The sequence below is a fragment of the Mandrillus leucophaeus genome, unplaced genomic scaffold (genome assembly GCF_000951045.1).
Source record: "Mandrillus leucophaeus isolate KB7577 unplaced genomic scaffold, Mleu.le_1.0 Scaffold122, whole genome shotgun sequence".
NCBI lineage: Eukaryota > Metazoa > Chordata > Mammalia > Primates > Cercopithecidae > Mandrillus > Mandrillus leucophaeus.
The window spans coordinates 330,189-350,980 of NW_012100543.1; the positions used below are offsets into that span (position 1 = coordinate 330,189).

Sequence of the window (20,792 nt, forward strand, 5' to 3'; positions counted from 1 at the left end):
GTCACAAGGACAGAAAACCAAACACTGCATGTTCTCACTCATAGGTGAGAATTGAACAATGAGAACACTTGGACACGGGGTGAGGAACATCACACACCGGGGCCTGTCATGGGGTGTGGTGCCAGGAGAGGGATAGCATTAGGAGATATACCTAATGTAAATGACAAGTTAACGGGTGCAGCACACCAACATGGCACATGTATACCTATGTAACAGACCTGCTTGTTGTACACATGTACCCTAGAACTTAAAGTATAATAATAAAAGAAAAATACAAAAATTAAAAAATTAAAAAAGGATGCCACTTGTTTACTGAGTGTTTCTTTTATATCCCACTCATCATTGATACAGTATTTTCTCTTAGCTCTAAGCAAATTACAATTTCTTCTGATTCTTCATTGTCTTTTCCTCTGAGTTTCTTTTATATTTATTGTGCTGTCTTTCATGTTAGAGGCTTTACCTAATATCTGTCAATCCATTGTTTTTTATTTATATTAAGGAAGTTTTTCCCCCCTGAAATCAATAGATGAATGGGAATTATATTTTTAACCTATTAGAATAAGTTAAAAATGTGTAAATAGAATAAATGTGTTTGCAGGGCATTTACCCTCCTAAGACTGAGGGAGAGTGTGTTGTGGCTTGTTGTTATAACTGTCTTCCTAGATTCATTGAAGATAGAGGTTACATTTGTTTCACAGTCTCCTCATTGGTTTGGAGTAATTCTTCAAAAGAAGGAAGGAAACATTTTTACCTTACAATAAAAGTCTGAAACCACATATTTTATGGTGAGCTCTAGGAGAACTAACGGAAGCACTCACAGGGTAGTGTCCCTAACAGAATGTGCATCTTTCATGCAGTAATTATACTTTACTAGTGGAAACTATATTCCTTTACATAAAGGTTTTACAATGTTGAAAATAAAAGCTATGATTTTTACCTTTAAAAAGAAGAGTGAAACTTAATTGAGGATGTTATAGAATTATTTCAAAATCAAACTGCTTTTTTTAAAAAAAACTTCAACTTTTATTTTAGATACAGGGGTACATGTGCAGGGTCGTCCGGTGGGAATATTGCATGATGCTGAGGTTTGCAGTACAGATCCTGTGACCCAGGTAGTGAGCATAGTACCCAATAGGTAGTTTTTCAATTCCCCCATCCTCAAGTAGTCCACAGTGTTTATTGTTCCCATATTTATGTCCATATGTGCTCAGTGTTTAACTTCCTTTTACAAGTGAGAACATGCGGCATTTGGTTTTCTGTTCCTGCATTAATTTGCTTAGGATAATGGCCTCCAGCTCCATCCATGTTGCTGCAAAGGACATGATTTCATTCTTTTTTATGGCTGCATAGTAGTCCATGAAGTATATGCACAATATTTTCTTTATCCAGTCTACCAGTGGTGGGCATGTGGGTTGTTTCCATGCCTTTGTTATTGTGAATAGTGCAACAATGAACATAAGTGCATGTGTCTTTTTGGTAGAATGACAAAATTAGTCTTTGATTTAATGGTGACAAATGTGCTTAATAACTTAATGCAAACTTTTGCTGTGTGCATTTGAAAAGCATCGGTTAATTCTATCAATTGGAAATATTAGTTGTATTTACTGAACAACTGTCTAGAGCCATTGAGTTAGGTGAATTTCTTGGTTACTGACTAACACAGAGTACATGATCCCCAGTTTCATCACAGAGCATTTTCAGATATCGTGGGGGCACTTTTGATGGACAAAGGCTATCAGCAATGCTCTTCAGTCCCATTAGGGAAGTTAAGTCTCCCCAGAGTCAGTTTTCCTTTCTCTAAGCTCTGCAGAAGCTGAGATCTCAGAAGTTTAGTAAGGCAGGCTGGGCACAGTGGCTCACGCCTGTAATCCCAGCACTTTGGGAGGCTGAGGCGGGTGGATCACCTGAGGTCAGGAATTCGAAACCAGCCTAGCCTATGTAGTGAAACCCCATCTCTATTAAAAGTACAAAAGTCAGCTGGGTGTGGTGGGACGTGCCTGCAATCCCAGCTATTAGGGAGAATGAGGTGGAAGAATTGCCTGAACCCAGGAGGCGGTGGTTGCAGTGAGCCGAGATTGTACCATGGCACTCCAGTCTGGGCAACAGAATGAGATTTTGTCCCAAAAAACAAACAAACAAAAAAGTTTAGTAAGGCAGAGGTAGAAATCAGTAACTAAATTTCGGTTATCTGGGAGATACCATGGTACTACCAGGAGGGATGCTACCCTTATGAACCTGTTCCGTCTGGGAGTAAACGGGAAGAGGAAACCCCCTTCAGAGACCTGTGAGGAAGAAATAAATATCAGATATGTCTTCTTTCCTGAACTAAGCAGGACAGATCCTAACCTGTTCCGTTATCAAAGCTGATATGGGGACTTACACACTTCTTCAGCCATTTGGGCCTAACCTTTTGTCTGTGAGTTAACTGCTTATATTCCCAAGGTTTAGTCTCTGTCTCATGGGGTCTTAGCTGCCCTAACTGATGGATTTGCTTCATACCACATAAAATTGAACAAGAAAGCTGCCCTCTTTGCCTTCCAGTTGACTTCCTAGAAGCTGGGAGTGTCCTGGGGCAGCTTCTGTGGCAGAAATCCCTTGTGGCTGGAGCTGTGCTGTGTGCCCTATACATGCCTCTGGCTATGGCCCTTTGCATTGTGTTATTCATCCTTGGCCTGAAATCCTGTCACGGATACCTTTGCCTCATCTTAGTACTGGTATAAAAATGGCATTTTAGTGTATGGAACTGAAGTATACATGTTTCACAATATCTTTCAGTAAAGTTAAATAGGGAATAATTTTTTTACGGTTTCACTGAATAACCCTGTATTCTATCATCAGCACTTTGCTTATGTAGATACTCAGTGTTTGTCAAGAAAATTTCTTTCTGAGCTGCTGAGTTCCTGGACCCTTATAGAGAAGAAATTTTGAGTGCCCATTTTGTATGTTTCTATTTTACTCTTCATTTCCCATGTCCTCATACCTCTCTAAGTATCTCTCCCACTAGAATTTATGTTCTCTGAAGGCAGGGGCTTTGTCTTGTCACCCCTGTGTCTCCAGCACTCAGCACAGCACCAGGCATACTGTAGGTACTCAGTATATCTTCATGAATGAACAAATGAACAAACCAATGAACAACCAGTAAATCTAACGAATGGCTCCCCCTCCCAGTCATGCTAGACCTGCACTTTTAAATATTGGGGTTTTTAACTTAGAACAGTCCCGGTGCCACTGCCAAACATATTGGTTGGGTATGTGTGTGCTTCCTGACCGATACATAGCACTCCAGCTCCAAGTTTATGCCAAGTAGCAGTTTCTTGATCAGCAGAGCCATCCTGTCACATTCTGTGTAGCTTTACCTCCAGGAACCATGAGAAAGGCCTGATACTACCAAAGGCCATAGTAGTCATGTGAGAATTTTGTAACTATAGACCTTAAGGTTTGCAATTCACTATTCACTGAATTCTGAGGCTACCTGGAGAACAGTGTTTAATTCAAGTAACAGGTGTTCCCTAAGAGACAGTTGTACTGTAGAGCAGCAGGTAAAGAATAATTTGCAGTGAGCCTGTGAGCATCATTGTTTTCTGAATGAGCTCTCAGTGATTCTGAATCGGAACAGCCCAAAACGAAGTGGTTTTCATGAGTTCAAGCTGAGGAGAACAGCATTTTGCATTCAAAATAAAATAAGTGAAGAGAATATAAAATGATAAAAGCTTGAGGCTATAGGAAGATATTGAAGCTAAGTTTCAGATGTTTGTGTAGTTATAAGTTATGTAAAGACCTCTGCAAATATGCAAACATTCCTTATAATTAACAACCCTGACATGAAAATCAAACGTATGAAATGGCTGCTTTTTTTTTTTTTTTCCCACATTCAGGTAATTAAAGTGTAGAAAAATCTCTGCCCCAGAAGGTCTGAATATAATTCACATGAATGGAAAATGGCAAAAGTGGTTAGTTTCTTGAGTAGCATCTTAACTGAAACATACTAAAATGGCATAATTTTGGTTCAGTAATCAGTAGTTGAAAGATCTCGTGCTTTACTTCTTAGGATATGAGTTTAATTATTTCTGGAGCTAAATGATTTGAGACATTTGTAAAGATTAGCCCGTATCTGACAATAATAGTAGTAATTGGTTCAACCCTAAGAAAATTGCCTCCAAACAATAACAATTACAAATAACTGATTTCGTATGTAAATGTATAGTATATATAAACATTAATGGCATGGATTCAGAAGTCATCCTGCTTGAATTCATATCTCTGTCACTTTCTGGCTGAACCTCAGTTATCTCTTCAGTGGAATGAGGGAACTTCATAAGGTTTTTATGTATATTAAATGAAATAATATATATAAAGTGCATAAGTGTAGCACATGGAAAATAGTAAGCTGTCTCTACTACTGTTAATCCAACTACTTCCCTGCGAGGCATATTCTTATATTTCTGACATACAAAGTTTTTAAGACAGAGTAGAAAATCTCAAAAAGCAAGCTCTTGATTAAAATATAATGGCATTTGCAGTTTATAAACTGCATACTTATTAAATAAGCTGACTAGGCTTGTGTTTCCAGTGTGATCCTAAGGAGAGGAACGTATGGCCTTAAGAGGAGATAAACAAAACTAGGATTACTTCTAGACCTATGTTTTGACAGCTAGAAAGTTTATCTTTGAAGGCTGTCTGGTTGACATTACATGTTGGCTAAGACATTCCTTACAAATGTTGCAGTCATATAAAAAGAGAAACTGTGTGCTATTTTTTGTTTGTTTGTTTCCTGCTTGTACAGTGGGGAAGCCCCCTGCCATAACTACATCAGGTGGGTTAAACTAATAAATAAATAGGCAGAGTGCCAGTGATAATGTTCTTTTGAAGATGTTGAAGTACTGTTTGTTGCAGCTTCACTTAGTCATAACACATAGGCATCATTGCTGCTCTCCCAGAAAAAAATGGATGCATCTGTAATAAGCTATATAAACGGATGAAGTCTTTTAAGGATTTTTAAGATTTACTGTTTTTTTTAAGCCTATTTAATGAAACAGATTGCACACAATCCACACTTGAGCACCATACTTCTTACCTTGTGGCCATACCTCAAATTGTTTCTTAGCTTCTTTTCTGAAAAATGATTAACAACAATAATAATAAATTCAAGAAAAATAAGCATCAAAATACTTTCCTCTAACCCCCGCAAATGTAGCCAGTGTAAAAAGTCCCAGTGTGCATATTTACCTTCCTGTACTGTTCAAGAAAACACGGTTGTGCTTCATTATCAAAAGTTGATTCTGGTAGATAGCAGAAGAGAATGTGAAATATGCGAAAATGTTTTCTTAGGATAGAATGAATTGGCTAACATGGGAGTTCTTTTTTTAATGAGATAGTAACATAAGAAAATGTTTGGTCATGTACACAGATTTGGAAACCTTCACTGCACAGCTGTGTTATCAAATTAGGCATACTTCCTTGACCTAGGTGATTATTTTTTTTAACAATATGAAGAATGAAAAATTTTTATTACTGTGACTTATCCTATCAAATTTTGACTATACATTTCATTGAAATTATCATTATAATATCTAGGAAAAGTTTCACCCAGCAGGTAGTAATTGTTCTCCAAAGGCAAGAGAGGAAAACCAGTCTCATCAGCTAAGTATTAGTTGTGATAAGGTCTTTGGTCTTCTTATATTTTTACAAGGCAATGATGCATTCAGTGTACATATTAGAACTTCCTTATTGTTTTGGTCCGTTCCCATTATTTCGGAGTGCATTTTAATTCTCAATTTGTTATTGATATAGATCAACCAAATATTACCCTGTGGTTGCTTATATATTTTTAGAGTTTCTCTTACATGCAGTTTTGCTTAACATGGGTCACAGTAAAGGATCATTTATAAAAGTAATGGATTGTTTCCTGTTTCTGCCAGCTGATTTGATCAATCTAAAGTTCATTATGTACTATGAGTTACATAACCAGTATGGAATCTGTGTGGGACATTCTCATTTTAGTTGGGTGTTAACTGAATTAGCCATTTATATCCTTTAAATCATTGAGGGCATTTTAATAAACACTTGAACTGCTCTGTTCTTCATGTACCCTGCTCCAGCAATACGGTTCACCTGGCTCTTACCCAAACACACCACATTAGCTTTCTATGGCCTCTACACATGCTCTTCCCTCCCTACAAAATTTATTTTTCCGAGCATCTCTTAGCTTACTCCCTAACTGCCTTTGCACAAATGTCACCTTTCATCAAAGCCTTTACTAAACACCCTATTTAAAGCTATCCCACTACCCCTCACAGTTTCTAGTCCTCTTTTATTATTTTATCTGCTCCCTCATAGGACTTGTGACTTACTACCATTATACATATCTGATTCAATTATTATTTATTGCTTAAATTGTTATAATCATTATAAATCACTTATGGCTAATTAATATACATATTATGCTCAGTCATTTACTTGATTAGTTGTTAGCCTCAATTATATTTTATTTTTTAATATATATTTTTAATTGACAAATAGAAAGTGTATAGATTGGTACAATATGGTGTTTGGAAATAAGCATATATTGTGGAATGACTAAATCAAGCTAAGTGACTTATGCAGTACCTTACATGCTTATCTTTTTTTGTGGTAAGAACACTTAAAATCTATTCTACTATCTTAGCAATTTAAAAATGGGCAAAGGACTTGAATAGACATTTCTTCAAAAAAAAAAAAAAAAAAAAAATGACCAACAGGTATATGAAAAGGTGCTCAACATCACTAATTATCAGAGAAATGCAAATCAGAACCACAATGATATATCACCTAACACCTGTAAGGATGTCTATTAGAAAAACAAAATATAACAAGTGTTGACAAGGATGTAGAGAAATAGAAATCTTTGTACACCTTGTACACTGTTGCAAGAGCATTGGTAGAACTACTTTGGAAAACTCTTTGTAATTATCTACTAAAGATGAATATATGCCTACTATATGACCCAGTATTTCTACTTTGAAGTGATGTAGCCAACAGAAATACATGCATACATGCACCAAAAGACATATACAAAAATGTTAATAGGACTTCTGGTTTCCAGTTCCACATGTAGGGAGCTTAGAAGTTGCCATTCCAACCCTAACAAGTAAAAAGCTGAGCAAACTGATAAATCAACTCTTATTGGACCCAGGATAGGGGAAGACACAGGGAAACCCACTGTCCCCAAAAGACTAGAGAGACAGACTGGCAAATACTGAGAGCCACAAGTTACTACAGAACATGCAGTCACAAATAGAAACCCCCACAGGAAGCAGTGCCTTGGTAGAAAAACCTGAGCTGTAATTGATGAATTATAGGAGGTTCAGTATGAACAACTCTAAAAGTTTAAAACTCCAGGGGGACCCACTCATGGGGAAACCCTACTATTTTGTTAGACTTACCTACATGAGCTAAATTAGATTCTCCAAGTAAATATTGCAGAAAAATCCCTATGTGCTTCTGGCAGGGGGAGGATGAAATGAACCATTTTGAAATATGCCAGAGCACTGTGCTCTTCTTAACAAGGTCTGCCCCCAGGAGAAATTAGTTAGCTAAATCCTGACCTGCTGGGGTATTATTAGAGCCTGACCCAAGGGAAGGGAAATACCTAACTCTTGTCAGCTCTAACCTTCTGCATCAGAGAAGGGAAATACTAAACTCCAGACAACTCTAGCCATCCTGTCCTGCCAAAGAGGGGAGAAGAATACTGAGGAAACACTTAGAAGTTTGTAGACCAGAGGCATATGCTTACTAAAAGACTGAGACTTAATCATAGGATGATAGAATGTCTCTCCTCCCCTTTCCCCCACCTAACTACTGCATTACTAAAACCTGATTTACCGAAGTTCCTTTTACCTGGTACATCATGTCCAACTATCAAGAAAAAATTACTAGGCATACCAAAAGGCAAAAAAAAAAAGAAAAGAAAAGAAAAGAAAAACAATCTGAGGAGAATAGAGCAAGCTTCAGACCCAGACAGGTAGCGATTCTGGAATTATCAGATGAGGAATTTAAATCCGCTATGATTAATATACTAATGCCTATAACAGATAAAGAAGGCATCATTCAAGAATAGGTAGACAATGTAAGAAGAGAGATGGAAATCCTAAGGAAAAAGCAAAGAGAAATACTAGAGAGTAAAAACACTATAAAATAAAGAATGCCTTTGATGGGCTTATCAGTAGATTGAAAGTGGCTGAAGAAAGAGTCTCTGAGCCTAAGAATATCTCAACATAAACCTCCAAAACTGAAAAGCAAAGAAAAAGGCTGAGAAAAGAAAAGAAAAAAAAAAAGAATAAGGACTGCAGGACAACTACAAAAGGTGAAACATATGCATAAGGGGAATACTAGATGGAAAAGAGAGAGAGAAAGAAACATTTCAAACAATAATGACAGAGACATTTCTTAAATTAATGTCAGACATCAAACTTCAGATCCAGGAGACTCAGAAAGAAAATAATAGGGGCTTGAAACGCTGATCTCCATAAAGAAAAGAAGAGCATCAAAGAGGAAATAAACAAAGATAAAACAAAAATGTTTATTTTTCTTATTCTTAATTTATCTAACTGATAAGTTTGTTCAAAATAATAATAGCAACAGTGCTTTCGATTATGTATGTTTATATGTTATATGTATGCTTACATATAAGTGAAATGAATGCAGCAACACAAAGAGCAGGAGGGAAGACTTAGGATTATCTTGTTTTTGTAAGATATACTACTTGTAAAGTGGTGTAATGTTGTTTAAAAGTGAACTTGGACTAGTTGTAAATGGATGTTGCAAACCCTAGGGCAATCACCGGAAGTTTTTTTTTTTTTTAAGTAAAACTGACATGCTAAGAAAGGAGAAAAAATTGAATCATATAAAATGCTCAGTTAAAACCACAAAAGGCAGAAAATATGTGGAAGATGAAAATAGGAATAAGAACAACAGAGATAATAATGACAAATATAGTTGATATTAATTTAACTACCAATAATCACTTTAAACATCAGTGGTCTAAATGCACCAAATAGACCTGGCGTGGTGGCTCACACCTATAATCCCAGCACTTTGGGAGGCTGAGGCAGGAAGATCACTTGGGCCCAGGAGTTCAAGACCAGCCTGCGCAACATAGGGAGAGAGACCATCTCTACAAAAAATTTGAAAAATTAGCCAAGCATGGTGGTATGTGCCTGTAGTCCCAGCTACTCAGAAGGCTGAGGTGGGAGGATCTCCTCGAGCCTGGGAGGTCAAGGCTGCAGTGACAGAGTGAGATCCTGTCTCAAAAAAAAAAAAAAGAAAAAAAGAAAATCACTAATTAAAAGATTGTTAGAGTGGATCAAAAAACAAGACTCAACTATATGTTGTTTAGAAGAAGCCCACTTTAAATATAAAGATACATGTAGATGAAAAGTAAATGGATGGAGAAAAATATACCAAGCTAACACTAATCAAAAGAAAACAGGAGTAGCTACATTTCAGACAAGGCAGACTTTCAAAGCAAAGAAAGTTATCCAGGATAAAAAAGGTCATTACATAATGATAAAGAGGTCAGTCCTCCAAGAAGACATAACAGTCCTTTACATGCATGTGCCTAGCAGCAAAGCATAAAACTATGTGAGGCAAAAACTGATAGAACTACGAGCATAAATATATGCATCCACTATCATAGTTGGATATTTTAACACCCCTTTATCAGAAATGGACAGATCCAGCAGGCAGTAAATGGGTAAAGACATAGTTGAATCCAACAACACCATCAATCAACTTGTATAATTGACATCTATAGACTACTTCATCCAACAAGAGCAGAATACACATTCTTCTCAAGATCACATGGAACATTCACCAAGATAGACCACATTATGGTCCGTAAAGCACACATTAACAAATTTAGAATAGAAATTATATAATGCCTGCTCTCAGACCACAGTGGAATTTAGAAACCAATAAAGGAAAGATAACTGGAAAGTCCCAAAATACATGGAGATTAAACATGGATTAGAAAAGAAATTTCAAGATAAATTAAGAAATAATTTTGAACTAAATGAAAATGAAAACAGAACTTATCAAAATTTATGAGATGCTGCAATGAGCCAGGACCATGCCATAAAATAAAATTAATATATCAGAGATATATGTACTCCATGTCCATTGGAACACCCTTCACAATAGCAAAGTTAACAGAATCAACCTAAGTGTCCATCAGCAGATGAATGGATAAAGAAAATGTGTGTGTACACAATGGAATACTGCTCAGCCTTAAAAAGAAGTTTTGTCATGTGCAACAATGTAGATGGAGCTGGAGAATATTATGTTAAGTGAAATAAACCAGACACAGGAAGACAAATACCACATGTCCTCACTTATATGTGGAATCTGAAACAATAGAACTTACAGAGCAGGGAGTGGAATGGTGGTTACTAGAGTCTGGGGTGGTGGGCAGTGGGAGAAGGAGGAGAGGATGGTCAGAGGGTACAAAGCCTCAATTAGGAGGAATACAGTTTTTTCCTTTGGGATATATTGCACAGCATAGTAAGTATAGCAAAAACAGTCTTTATAACAAATGATACTGGAACAACTGAACATCCACGTGCAAGAAAATGAATCTAGACATAGACCTTATACTTATCACAAAAACTAACTCAAAATGGGTTATAGATCTAAATATGAAACAACTATAAATGACTAGAAGATAACATAGGAGGAAACCTAGATGACCTTGGATATGATGATGACTTTTTAGATACAAACCAAAGGTAAAATCAATGAAAGAAATAACAGATAAGCTGAACTTCATTAAAATTAAAAGCTTCTACAGAAAGCAGGGTCAAGAGAATAAAAAGATAAGTCATAGACTGAGAGAAAATATTTGAAAAGACACATCTGATAAAAGACAAATCCAAAATCTACAAGGAACTCAGAAAACTCAAAATAAGAAAATTATAAAACCTATTTAAAAATGGGTCAAAAACCTTAACAGACACCTCACCAAAGAAGATATACAGATGACAAATAAACATGAGAAGATGCTCCACATCATATGGCATCAAGGAAATGTAAATTAAAAAGACAATGAGATAACGCCATACCTGTTAGAATGGCCAAAATTCAGAACACTGACAATAAATACTGAAAAGGATATAGAAACAGCAGGATATGGAGCACCTCTCATTCATTACTGGTGGGAATCAAATAGTCCAACCACCTGGAAGACAATTTAGTGATTTCATACAAAACTAAATATATTCTTACCATGTGTTCCAGCAATTGTGCTCTTAGATATCTACCCAAAGAAGTTGAAAACTTAGTGCACACGGACATTTATAGCAGCTTTATTCATAATTGCCAAAACTTACAGGCAACCAGTATTTCCTTCAGTAGGTGAATGAATAAATACACTATGGTACATTCAGATGATAGAATAATTTTTAGCATTAAAAAGAAATGGGACCTGGACATGGTGGGTCACGTGTGTAATCCCAGCACTTTGGGAGGCCAAGGCAGGAGGATCATTTGATCCCAGGAGTTCAAGACCAGCCTGGGCAACATAGGAAGACCCTGTCTCTATAAAAATATAAAAAATGAACCAGGCATGGTGGGGCACACCTGTAGTCCCAGTTACTTGGGAGGCCGAGGTGGAAGGATCACTTGCACTCAGGATGTCAAGTCTGCAGTGAGCTGTGATTTTGCCTCGTTATGGGCTGAGAGGGTGGTGAGTGGTGGTTCTTCTCAGTCTGAACAGATCTCTAGTCATCCTAAAACTCAGTCATTTGTCATTACTGTACAGAAGAAACAATAAGTAATGGACCTATCCCTTAAGAAAACCCCTCATCAAAGTATGCTTCTTTATTGTAGGTAATTCGCGCCTTTCTGCTGTTTCCAACAATTGAACGAATGTCTGAGTCACCTAATGGCAGAATTGCCACTCCACTTTTGTGCTGGTTTCGATATGTTCTCTATGTTACTGGCTACTTATTATTGAAACCGTGTCCTGAGAAAATCAAGTCCTTGCTAATCAGAAGGTGCCTTCAATTAATGAACCTGGAGAATGAATTTTCGCCATTGAATGTATTAGAACCATTCTGCCTTGGTAAGCACAGATTTTAAAATGTATATGTTTATTCTTGTATCGCAAAGTGTTTACACAATACTCTCTGACAGTGGACAAATATCAAGCAAGCAATTATTTACTAGTTTTTTATTTTTCTCTTCTAAAAGTTTAAAACTAGAAATAAATAAAATTAGAAATAGAATGAGGGAATTTTTACATGAGAAATTAGACGGAAAAGCCTCATCAAGTTTTAATTTTATCTTACGTTTCCGATACTTCACTCTAGCTGCAGGATGGTGAGAAACACTTCTTCTGCACATAGTACATAGTATATACGGAGTCCCTACAGGAATCCTGGGTATGCCTGTTAGCTCAGTGGGAGTACTTTACAAAAAAACAGCAGAAGGACACAAAGCCTAATACTCTTGTAGAGTTAACAGGTTGTTTTTATTTTCCTTCTTTAAATGTTTTGGGAGAATTTAAATCATAGAAGTAATAAATAGTTGTCATGGTAATGTATTTTAATACTGGGTGCTTTGCTAATTGTATTTTATGAATATGCTAGGAAATGTTTTTGTGACTTTACTTTTTGGCTTCAAAAGTTGTTTTAAAATGTAATTTATCGTTTTAGATCATACTATTTTATACTATATTTATAAATGACTTTCATAATAAAGTAATCCTAGTTTCTTAATCTATAAGGTGGGGATAACAATACCCCATACTTCAAATGTTATTCTAGTGTTAGATGTGATAAAATATGCAAAGCTTCTATCTGGTATTTTATTTATAACAGACCTCCAATGAATGATGTAACAATTAGTTGCAGCAGTAGCTAATGGCACTTTCTAAGCTTTTACCTGTGATCCTCAAAAGAACTAATAAGGTTTAGTATTGCTATTGTCCCCCTTTTAAATGAAGCAACTGAGGTACAAAGAGGTTACATGATTGCCCAGAGTTATACAACTAGTATGTAGTGTTGAAGCCCAAGCATTCTGCTGCTGTATTGCATTTCCTTTCACCATAGCTGCTGCTGTTGCCCTAGTTAATGATAACAGCAGGACTCCTGAATAAAGTTTTCCATGCTCAGCTGTATTAAGAATGCCATAAGGTCACATGCGTAATGAACTAGAAACAAGTTAACAGCCCTGCCTGTTCAATTGTATAGCTGCAGTTCATATGGGAGGTATTTTTCTAAATATGTAACAAGAAGCAGTCCTCACAAATACAAAATTCAGTATATTTATCCTATTGAAAGATTTTTCCTCCTTCCATTTTCCCCCCAATTTCCATTCTTTAATATAGCCTTAGCATAGTGGTTAAAAAAGATGAGATAGGAAGAGGGGAAGCAAGGGCTAAGGACAGTCGTGGAGATTGCCAGAGGTTGAAGTTGGAAATATCCCTTAAAGACCATTTGGTCCAACTCTTCATCTGTCCACCATATTGTTACAGAAAAGGAGTCCCGATCCACACCCTGAGAGGGGGTTCTTGGATCCCGTGCAAGAAAGAATTCAGGGTGAGTCTGCAGTGCAAAGCAAAAGCAAGTTTATTAAGTGAGTAAAGTGGTGAAAGAATAGCTCCTCCGTAGACAGAGTAGGATATTCCTGAAAATAAGAGGAGGGATGTACCCACCCCAGGTACAATGCTTGTATATATAGGGAGATGTGTTCTGCTACAAGTTTGTGATAAAGGATTAATTTTCTTAATTACTATATTTTGCAAGATTCGATATTATTATTATTATTATTATTATTATTATTTTGAGATGGAGTCTCACTCTGTCACCCAGGCTGGAGTGCAGTGGCACGATCTCGGCTTACTGCAACCTCCACTTCCCAGGTTCAAGTGATTCTCCTGCCTCAGCCTCCCGAGTAGCTAGGACTACAGGCAAGCACCACTGTGCCCAGCTAATTTTTGTATTTTTTTTAGAGACAGAGTTTCACCATGCTGGCCAGGCTGGTCTCAATCTCCTGACCTCGTGATCCACCCATCTCAGCCTCCCAAAGTGCTGGGATTACAGGCGTGAGCCACCGCACCCAGCCCAAGAATCGATATTACTATCTTTGAAGCAAAATTAGGAATGCCTTTGTTCTCCAGATATCAGGATATCTGGACACTCCCAAGTCTGAGTCTGTTTTAGTAAACATTATTAATTTGTTCCCTTAACTTTAAACATCTAGAGGCTCGGAATGCCTTACTTTCTGAGAATACAGTCCAGCAAGTTTCAGCCTCATTTTCCTAGCCCACACTCAACATGAAGTCTCTCTGGTTCAAATGCTCCTGACAATGTTATGGAACAGATGCCTACTGGTGAAAATGATACTGACAGGAAGTCAGAAACCCTCAACTCTCATTTTGGTTCTGTCCTAGAGTCACTCTGTGGCTTCCATTTAGTTACTTCCCCTCATTGATTTTCAAATGTTGATTAAATCAAGAGTTAGAGCCAGTCTACCTTTGGAAATTACTTGAGACCCAATGGAATCAGCATTTGAAATTCTGGCAAATATATGTAAAATTCTCCACATATACTTTGATAAGATCATTTTACTTCTCTTTACAGGTTTGTTTGTCCCTCCTAGCCCCTTGTTGCTCTTTGTCATTTTCTTTTTGCCTTGTAGAATGGATTTTATAAAGCATTCTTCAGTTACGGATTCCATTTTCCTCCTGGGATTTCTGCTTCCAGGAAGATAGGGTAAATGGACTTTCCACTATTTCTCCTGCTAAGTACAAAAAACCCTGGATATTATCTATAAAACAACATTAAGAAGACTATACAAAGTAGAGAATAGAAAGCAGGCTATGTAGGGACTTTGGGACCCCAGCAACAAACACAGTGGTGAGTTCCGTAGGTTTTCTTTTTATCACATGTATCCTAGGTGTGGAGCCAGCAACCCAGAAACACCAAAGAGTAGAGACTTTTAAAGGCCCCAACAAAAGCCTACTCTCTCTAGCCCAAAGACTGGGAAAGGAGCAATGTTTCATAGAGCAGGAAGAAACAGTCTTCTCCCTACCTTGTATAGTTCTTACTTGGAGCAGATCTTTGTTACAAAAGACAGATTAACAAGAAAAATATATAAATTTATTAACATTATATTTCATATGTACATGGGAGATACCCAGAGAAATGAATAAATCTCAAAGAGGTGGCTTCTGAGTTCAGACTTAAATACTAAATACTTCAACTAAAACAAAGAAAAGAAGTCAGTAATGGGAGGTAACCAAGAAAAGCACTGTACACAAGACAAAAGTTTCTTATGCAGATTTAGGTTGGTGCGCTTTGCATTGATAATAGAGTCCCTGGTGATTTAGAGTCATCCTTCATGGTACAGAGAGGAAAACACCGATTCGAATGGAAATGTCCTTTATAGATGTGAATTTCCCTTTAAAAAGGGAACTTCTCCATTTTTAGAGCTTCTCCTGTGTCTCCAGTTTCTCAAAATACTCAGTTTAAAATAATCTTTTTGCCCAAGAGGCATCTTTAGGGATGGTATATTTTGGGTCCCCTACAGTCATTTTGCGGCAGTATATTCTGATCTTCAATACTTTCTTTCTTTATTATTATTATATATTTTTTGAGACAGAGTCTCACTCTGCCACCCAGGCTGGGGTGCAGTGGCTCAATCTCGGCTCACTGCAACCTCTGCCTCCTGGGTTCAAGCAGTTCTCCTGCCTCAGCCTCCCAAGTAGCTGGAACTACAAGTGCCCGCCACAACTCCCAGCAAATTTTTGTATTTTTAGTAGAGAGGGGGTTTCACCATATTGGCCAGGCTAGTCTCAAACTCCTAACCTGAGGTGATCCACCCACCTTGACCTTCCAAAATGCTGGGATTATAGGCACAAGTCACCACAACTGGCCTCTGGTCTTTAATACTTTCTAAAAGAAACTTTTAGACAGTAACTGCTCTACTCTACTCCAGCCATCTCCAGCCATGCTTGCAGAGATTGAGTGGACTTTACCCTCTCCCCAGCAGTAATGAAGCACCCCCTCTCTTTCCCTGCTCTCGGGTACTGTCCCAGAAGAGGCTGAGTAGAGAGCAAAGACTTTCATCACTGCCCTGCAGTAATGGGACTACCATCGCCACTACTCCCATGTTATCAGTAAAGGTCATGTGGGAGAAGTAACAAGGGACTCCCACTTGTCCCAGCCAAGATGGTAACAGTGGAAGCCTAGTACAGAGTCAGAATTGCTTTCCCTACCCAGCAGCTATAAGGAGCCCCTTCATCCCTTGGGTGTCAATGTAGCAGGACGAGCCTCAGACAAAACTCCTCAGACACTGAGTTAAAGAAGGAAGGGGTTTATTCGGCCAGCGACATCGGCAAGACTCCTGTTTCAAGAGCCGAGCTCCCTGAGTGAGCAATTCCTGTCCATTTTAAGAGCTCACAACTCTAAGGGGGTGAGCGTGAGAGGGTCGTGATCGATTGAGCAAGCAGGGGGTACGTGACTGGGAGCTGCATGCACCGGTAATTAGATCGGAACAAAACAGGATAGGGATTTTCACAGTGCTTTTCTATACAATGTCTGTAATCTATAGATAACATAACTGATTAGGTCAGGGGTCGATCTTTAACTACCAGGCCTAGGGTGTGGGACAGGGCTGTCTGCTTGTGGATTTCAGTTCTGCCTTTTAGTTTTTACTTTTTCTTTCTTTGGAGGCAGAAATTGGGCCTAAGACAATATGAGGGATGGTCTCCTCCTTTACTCCCCGCCTTTGAGACTCTCACTCAATAGTGGGAGTTCTCACTTTCAATTTTACTACCTAAGTCTTCTTGCAAGACAGATCGATAGTGATTCATATAGTACACTTGTGCTGAAGCATTTTGGTGAACTAAGGTAGCGATGAAGCTTTTTATCATTTGAAGAAGTACAGATAGCAAACAAGGGAGCAGTAAGCAGGTTCCTATTACTATTATAACTCTTATTATAAGAGTTTTAAATCCTCCTAGCACTGGGAACCATTTTCTAAACATGACCCCAGGATCAACTCCATGGCACACTTGCATAGGCACATGTGCCAATTTTGTCGTATCTCTATGTCTTAAACTACTTGCCCTTGATTATCTATGTGTAGGCAGCAATTAGTAAGGTTAAATTTCCTACAGACCTCTCCTTCAGCTGCTAGCAAGCAGTCAAGAGCTAATCTATTTTGATAGATAGCATTTCTCATCTGAGCTTCTTGCCGGGCCAGAATAGTCAAGGCTCTGCCAGTTTTATTAGTGATTATTTTTAAGACAGCTTGTAACCGTATGATTTGGTTGATCATGTAAATGGGGGTCTGGTATCCTCACGAGCCATCTTGTGCCTAAGTAGCAGGCCTGTAATATTGTATGATTCTCTCAGAGGGCCATTTATCATTTTTTCAATTTCCTATAGCTATGCTTCTCTTTTCGCGGAAAGCATAGACAGGGAAGCCTAGGAATTCACCTGTTTTTATGGGCAGTAGGAAGAAAGATAGTTTAATAGTGTCAATAACACAACTACCTGCCTACTGGTCAGGTAATTTGGCGTAAGCTGTACGCCTGCATATCTAGTATAATCTAGTGGGGGCTGTCCAGTCTTGGTGGGACTCCGGGTGGGTCCACACAGTTTGCAACTTTGGGAATTTACTAAATGGATTTCTCTCTGTGTGATTTGAACTCCACCAAGTGACTGTTTTTGTGGTACCATTATACAGTTTCTGTTTCAGACAACTAAGTCATCCTACAGGGTGAGTGAATTCTTTTCTTTCTCTAGCTATGCAATATTGTCCAATAATTGAGGCTTTTGGGACCTAGAAATTATCAGGGTGATTCTTTTGAGCTGGGAATTCATCAGGAACTGGATCTGTAGGTACTCATTATCAGGCTTCCCATGGCCGTTGATCTCCTATTACAGTTCCTCCACATACATAACATGAAGTGACATTGAGAGACTGGGCTCCATGCTCAGCTAATTGCAAAAACAAATTTCTTTTTTTTCCTCTAATTTCTGGTACTGGCACATTTAGTTCATCATAGAAAGTTTGAAACACTGGCTTAGGAAAACGTTTATAAACTTCTTCTCAAACCAAAATATTTACTTGAGGATTCAGTCCAGCCCCATCAATTCCTAAGGTCACACACTCCTCTTTTTTCCAGCAAGGATCAAGGGGATTGGTTATTACTAGCTCTAAGGGGTTACATTGTCCTTTAGTACAGGAAGGGTCATTTTTTCCTTTCTGAAGGTGGACTGGATCCTTTTCATTTTTTTTTAACCTAAGTGGCCTAAATGACACAAGACCAGTATTTACATTTATTTCCACACAGTCCTAATTTATGACAGATGTACTTATTTTCTGCCATATAGCCTCTTTTCTAATTAAGAGAACTACACCTTATTCCTAACTTATTACTATTAATGACAGCACAGGCATCAAATTTTAAGGTGACTTGTTTGGGCACCTCTTTTTCTTCTGTTTTGGCTAACACTTTACTCGTATCATTTATGAGCCTCCACCAGTCCTCAGTCCTTAATCTTATTTTAAAAAAACTGTGGTCATGGGAGGCTCAGATGGGGCATAACACACATCAGGTTGGTCATTTCGTGGGCTACATACCTTGTGTAGAATAACATTATACAAACAAGTTCTTTTTAGAGTTCCAGTACACTTAAAATAACCGTAAAATAATAGGACCATAGCAAACTTTTGTCCTACCTCAGTGACTTGATATATACACTGGGAACAGTCCTCAGTCTGAGGTCAGTTGAAGTCCTTACTATAAAAGTCCAAATTTTAAGGAAAATGAGTCCTGAGATGAGTTTTCTCATGCTTCGGCTGTGCATGGACCAGTCAGCTTCCGCGTGTGACTGGAGCAGGGTTTGTCGTCTTCTTCACAGTCACTTTGCAGGGGTTGGCGAAGCTGCTCCTGTCCATGCACTGCTCACAGTCTACTGATATTTCAGGATGGTTTCGCACGTTGGGCCTGCTAGAATAAACTGAGTCCAACACCTCTACACAGTTATGTTTAACTGGGCTCTCTGATACCGGGAGCAAGGTGGTGGGGTTTAGGGTGTTGCAAACTTCAGTGGTTATGTGGGGATTTTCACATAGCAAGCCTTGGTACTTGGTTAATCTAGCATTTGTTAACTGATGATGTCCTTTGATAGTCATTAAAGGTACCACAGCATGGGGGCCTTTATATTCAGGTTTTGTCTAAGGGTTCGTTTATTTGCTTCGTGTGCTAACAGGGCTGTTGCTGCTAGGGCCATTAGATCTGGGGGCCAGCCTTTGGAAATCCTATCTAGTTGTTTTGAGAGATAGGCCACTGGCCTTGGCCAGGACCCCACAGTCTGGGTTAAAACTCCAACTGCCATTTTTTCTCTTTCTGACACATAGAGTGTAAAGAGTTTTGTCAGGTCAGGTAGCCTCAGGGCTGGGGCCGACATGAGTTTTTCTTTTAACTCATGAAAAGCTTATTTCTCTTGGTTGTAATAGATGTAGTGTATCTAATCTACATTTTTATTAACTGTCACCTACTAAAATATTGACTCAAATCCTGCAGCTATTTGATTTCAAGTCTACATTGATCTGGTATTCCTCGTGGGACTCCAGTTGCGTCTAAATAGACATGAGAGTCGAAAGACTTATAAGGGGCTTCTCTCGCTTTATGATGTCTTATTTTTTTTCCTTCTGGTTGATGAAATGCCAGGGTGAAAGGGATAGCCAGTTGGACTAAAGTACAAGTGCCACGCCACTTATTCAGCAGAGTGCCCAGTAAAGGTCCACCACAATACCACCACACATCCGCTCAGGGATGAAGAAGGGCTGACTGATTGATAAGCTCTTGAAAATTCTTAAGCTCACTGCATCCTTTCAGGTCTCCAAGGAATACTAAGTTTCCTCCCTGTCATGAGAGACACGAAGTGAACTTAGTGTTGGGAGACAGAAGCTGGATGGCCCTTGGGGGCTGACCTGCAGGGTGCCAGACTTTGGGATATGGCAGAGAGAGCTTGGCACAACTTATTACTCCAGGCTGTAGAATCCTGGAAAAGAGCTACCATGCCGCCCACACCTGGTCGACTGGAGGACCACCTTAGTGGAAAGGGGACAGTCTGGGCCTCTGGCCTGCCATGTGCACAAGCATAACAATTGCTTTTGTTTAACATGCAGATGGAATATTTGATCTGTTTTAACCATGCATTTGCATCTTGGTGTCCTGTTTTAATTGCTAAAGTTTGTTTTAAGCCTTTAACTTCTATGATCTTCCAGTAAAATGAATGTATGGTTTTAGGAAATTACAGAAACCGGTTGGGGCAGTCCATCCTTGCTTTTTAGTGGTCCACAGAACATTGGACCAACTATGGCATGTAAGCTCTACATTGGGGGGCAAGACTCCTGGTTGGCACTGGGGTCTTTATCGAAATCTCCCTGGATTAAATGGTCCTAGTTTACTAATGCCCAGTCTGAGGCGAGTCAGAAGGGACAGAAGTACTTTTCTGAAGTAGAAAGCTGTCTTTGACTTGGCAAGTCTTCATGGATACTAACAAGGCAAGCATTAAATGCAATAGTTTGAGGCAAAATTGACTTGGTTATGTTAATAACTAGATGGTCAGCAATAGAACGAGGAAAGGAAAAAGAGTAATAGAATAGATGAAAAGGGTTAAATTTTTCTTAGCTTTAGTTTGATAGGGTTTTCCCCGGGACTGTGGCCCATGACACTGGAGGGGTTGGCACTTTCTTGACTTGGGTGTGATGAGTCCATTCTTTTTTTTTTTTTTTTT

At 38.5% G+C, this 20,792-nt stretch overlaps 1 protein-coding gene across 6 annotated transcripts in view; it reads left to right on the top strand.

The window, feature by feature from the left end:
* The window catches only part of LDAH (lipid droplet associated hydrolase), a 171,492-nt gene that overhangs the window by 90,644 nt on the left and 60,056 nt on the right, over positions 1-20,792 (top strand). For 5 of the 6 annotated variants that reach the window (XM_011971398.1, XM_011971400.1, XM_011971401.1 and 2 more), the window contains one exon: positions 11,860-12,094. The exons of the other annotated variant lie outside the window; for it this stretch is intronic. In XM_011971398.1, coding sequence (XP_011826788.1) covers positions 11,860-12,094 — 235 coding nt within the window. The remainder of the gene's footprint in view (positions 1-11,859; positions 12,095-20,792) is intronic. 6 annotated transcript variants of the gene reach the window in all.